Genomic DNA, 4,299 nt, shown 5'->3' with positions numbered 1-4,299 from the left:
AGGCGGCAATGGTCAGAGATTCAGCGGGAGTGGGATTAAGAAAACAGCTGAATCCCGGATATTTTGGGCAATTAAGAAATCCCGGCCGGACGCATTTTTGTAGGTCCAAAAAGAGGACATGTCCAGGCAAAAGAGGACGTATGGTCACCCTAATTTATCTATTGCTAATCGATGTATTCTTTTTAAAGTAGCGTATGGAACATATTTTCTGCCTCATTCTGTGACAAGAAGCCTCATCAGATCACAGAAGGAAGCATTTGACTGGTGTTGAGGACTGGTGTTTAGGCATTTTAATTAAAGAATGTTTAGCTTAGTTAACGGAAGGCTAGCTGCTGCCATCAGAGCAAGTGTGATTACTGCATTCACGCGCTCCTCGGATGCTCTCATTTCCCGAGTTGTGCTTTTAAGTCGGAATGTGAAAACAACATGGACACTCGTTACTACAAAAATGTTTTGGATCTGTATTATTAGAGCTTTCCGACTTGAGTTCATGTGCATTTTCTCAGTCGGGAAATTATTTTCACGTGCGGTGCCGGTGATGATGCTTCTTGCGTCCGTTTCGGAGAACCAGAGGACAAATATTTCAATCGATCGCTCAGGCATGGCACCGAAATGAGGCACCGAAATCTGCGTTCGGATTCGGTTCTAGTACATACCGGTGCCATATTGGTACCGGGTTTCAGTACCCAACCCTACGGGTCCCGCAATCCCGCCGTCCAGCAATTTGGTGCATAACAAGAATGATGGAGTTACATAAACACTAGGCTTGCTGCAGTAGTCGGTGCTACTCAGTGTTCGGTTGTACACAGATTCCATTACTTTCCCACCGCGGCCCCATCCCCACTGTCATTTTTCTTTTTTATAGAAATAAAAATTATTTAGTTCAAATGGAAGACGTACCTACACTAAATTGAAAGCTTCTGCTCTGCTCCATACAGCCAGGGTTGCCAGGTCTGCGTGACAAAACTAAACCATGCCAGTCAAAAACAGCCCGAAATATGTCCTTTCCATACCTAAAACACATATTTTACAGTCAATGTTATGCACATTGATCATAAGCACAGCTCAAAGGCTTCCTACCAGTGGCCCTCCTTCACAAACCTTAACATTTAGGCAGTTTTATAGGTAGAATGCCAAATATTTCAGTACAAGCATTTCAGTCAAATGTAATTTATGCACTATTTCAAACCTTTAACCCACAGGGGAAAAATCTACGGAGCCCCTAAAGGGACCTTTCCAAAAATAAAAAAAATACACAGACTATGGCGTGTGCATGAGAAACCCCGTTTTTTTTGTTGGGGTTCCCCTAGTAAAATTCACATTCCCGGGGCTAAATGTCACGTTATTGGGGTCGCTTCAACCCGCGGACATGAAAAACAAACAACCCTCAGCAACAGTGTTAAAGTAGACCAAAATACCGTGGACTTGGCAACACTGCAAGTGACAGATTTCAGCTGCAGCTTCAGTCTCTATTTATTTATTTTATAGCCGAGTGTCCACCAAAGTGTTTTTCCCCGAGGCTGGCATATTTTTTCATTTGTTTTAAAGGGGAGCGCCGCGTTTTTTAAAAAGCCAAGAGTGTGCCGCACGCTGAGCGTCTTTTTCACACTGAGCGCTCGGGCATTTTTTCTCGGCACAGAGAGTTGAAGAAGCGCACTCATCACTGTCACTTTTTAGTCAGCTGACCAATCACAGTGAAGGAGGGGCGGGACTAATAAAGTCCAAAAGTCACGCTTGTATTATGACTGGACAACAATGGAGAAGTTAATATTGCTTGTCTCCGAGTATTTGTCTTTTACTAGATGGAATTGCTGGGCTACATGTTATGAAAAATAATGCTTGGAGAAACATTTCATTTGCGATGCATCTGCCATATTACTTCAGCGGATATTCCGTATCATAGCAACCGCAGCGTCTCTACTGAAAAAACGCTAAAAATGCTTCGGTGGACACGCAGCCTACGGCGGGACGCTTCGGATTCTAGAGAGCATTTGATTGGACAGAAAATTTGATGAGAAGCAGCAGATTGATGCAGGGTGACGTCCTCAAAATCGTTGATCCATATTGGCTGATGTTAGAATCTGTAAGTTTTGAAGCACACTAGACTAGATTATTTATAGATAACCATAAGGCTAAAATATTCACACTAAACTAAAAGCCAAAAAAACGTTTGAAACTTTCATGACGACTTTAACATCACATTGGCATGTTCATGGTTCTCTGATGCTGGTTAGTGGTCGAAAGACGTATAAACAAATAAAATCTTGATTTAGTTATTTTTCTTTTTAAAACAAAAATAATGTTTTATTTAATTTTAAATGTGTATGGTTTAATCATTAGCTTTTCATCAACTCGACTCAATTGAACACTGTTGTCTCCTGTAGAGCTGCTTATCGCTGAATTAAACTTGTTTTGATGAACTTTACACAGTTTATTACTGTGAAATTGCTTTGAAACGATCTTTCAATCAATTAAAGCCACATGTTATCAGTGTATGTTTCTTGGGCATCAAACCCATGATCTTAATGTTGTTCCAGCATTTGTATGTGTAGGGCTGGGCGATATTGCCAAAAATATTACAACATTTTTTTCCGTATCATACAATATCAATATTTATCATGATATTAATTTACCATTAATGGGGAAGGAAATGCTTTCAACACTTTTTTTAGACCTTGAAATTTAATGTAAGGATAATTAGTTTGTTGACAATTGAACTCCACAGAGCTACCTTTTAATTTAGGGCCCCGTGAAATCAGTGTTATTTTCCCCTAAATTCTGTTTTCCGTTTTATTTTATTTTATTCCTGGATTCTGTGTTTTAGGATTCAATACAAATTTAAATGAATTAATAAAACATATACAATTTAATCAATCTTTTAAAATGTAACGAAAATAAGTAATTTACAACAAAACATTGCATTTTATTTTTTGTCAAATTAATTTAGTCAAATTAATGAAGAAATACCTTGCTTGTATGATACTCCTATAAGTATTATTATTAAATATTACTATTGTTCTTACCAATAATTGAAAATCACATTTTAGTATACAATATTAATATATTTCTGTCATAATTTCTTCAAGTTAAACTGGACTTTTATTTTGACGGGCCGTTGTGAAGGTCTTTCAGTGTCGGTGTGTATTTGATGGTAGTATTTCTCAAAGTAAAGCTTGTGAAGTGACACTTAGAGCAGCTCTGGAGATGAAGTTCATGTGTTCATGTCTCATATATTGAGACGCAGACGCTGAAGACTCCGTGAGCTGTTTGAGTTTATGTATCAGACGAAACCGCGCCATTCATTCACACAGAGACACGCAGAATGTGCAGAGTTAGCCTATTAGCCACAAGCTAATCTTTATTGTATTACATTTTATCGCGACTCGATTTGACATCGTTTTATCGCCCAGCCCTAGTCGAGTGAGTTATTTCTGTAAGTCTTGATTATGTTTCTCTCTTAGGTCTCCTGCTTTGACTTGTCTTCATCTTTCAGCCAGTAAGTTCAGCGATGTTCCCTCATCCTCGTCCGGAGGAATAGCAGGCTTCCTGTCCAGTGACGCACCTTCAACACAATCGCGTCTAGCCTCTACACAAACCCCCAAAACACAGCCGAGCCCCAAGAGCCCGGGGGCCATCCAGTCTCTGTTTGAGAAAGCCGCTGAGAAGAAGAAACGGCGAGTGGAGGAAGGTAGTAAAGATGAACATGTGTCATCCAGTCTTCCTCAGAAAGCCACTGGCATCTCTTCCTTCTTCCAGAGAAAGAAGCTTCAGCTGGCAGACAGCAGCTCAGTACTGGCTGAAGACCGGAGCGATTCGGCTCGATGTGAGACGGCCTCTCCATCTGGTGCGTCCCGTGAGGATGTGAGCGTGTGTGAGCGCTGTGGACTGAAGGTGCTGGTCTGGGAAATGCCTGAACATATGGACTATCATTTCGCTCTGGACTTGCAGAAGTCGTTCTCGTCCTCCTCGGCCTCCAGCGACGGGCCCGTGACGGCCGGAGCGCCGCAGTCGTCCCGTGAGAAGAGTAGGATGAAGACTCGGAGCGGCCCGCAGGCCAAGAGAGCACGAGTGCAGGGAAACAGCGGCACACTGGACTCCTTCTTCAGAAAGACATGACAGCAGTCCCATCCTGCACTTTCATTTGACCAGCTTTTTATATGATCGGGTTTTGATGAGAAATATTTGTGCCTTTCAAATTTTACCATTACCCTTCAAATTGCGCAAATTGAAATTGCAAATTGAAAATACGCCTAATGGAAACGCGTCAATTTCGCAAAAACGCCCATATATCGCAAAAAA

At 41.3% G+C, this 4,299-nt stretch overlaps 1 protein-coding gene across 2 annotated transcripts in view; it reads left to right on the top strand.

Annotated features, from left to right (window-relative positions):
- The window catches only part of polh (polymerase (DNA directed), eta), a 13,776-nt gene extending 9,563 nt beyond the window's left edge, over positions 1–4,213 (top strand). For both annotated transcript variants that reach the window (XM_016500346.1, XM_016500347.1), the window contains exon 10: positions 3,462–4,213. In XM_016500346.1, coding sequence (XP_016355832.1) covers positions 3,462–4,116 — 655 coding nt within the window. In that variant the 3' untranslated portion in view covers positions 4,117–4,213. The remainder of the gene's footprint in view (positions 1–3,461) is intronic.
- Positions 4,214–4,299: the final 86 nt, after the last annotated feature.

This window comes from Sinocyclocheilus anshuiensis, unplaced genomic scaffold (genome assembly GCF_001515605.1).
Source record: "Sinocyclocheilus anshuiensis isolate Anshui unplaced genomic scaffold, SAMN03320099.WGS_v1.1 scaffold166, whole genome shotgun sequence".
NCBI lineage: Eukaryota > Metazoa > Chordata > Actinopteri > Cypriniformes > Cyprinidae > Sinocyclocheilus > Sinocyclocheilus anshuiensis.
This window is presented reverse-complemented; position numbering and strand designations above follow the sequence as displayed.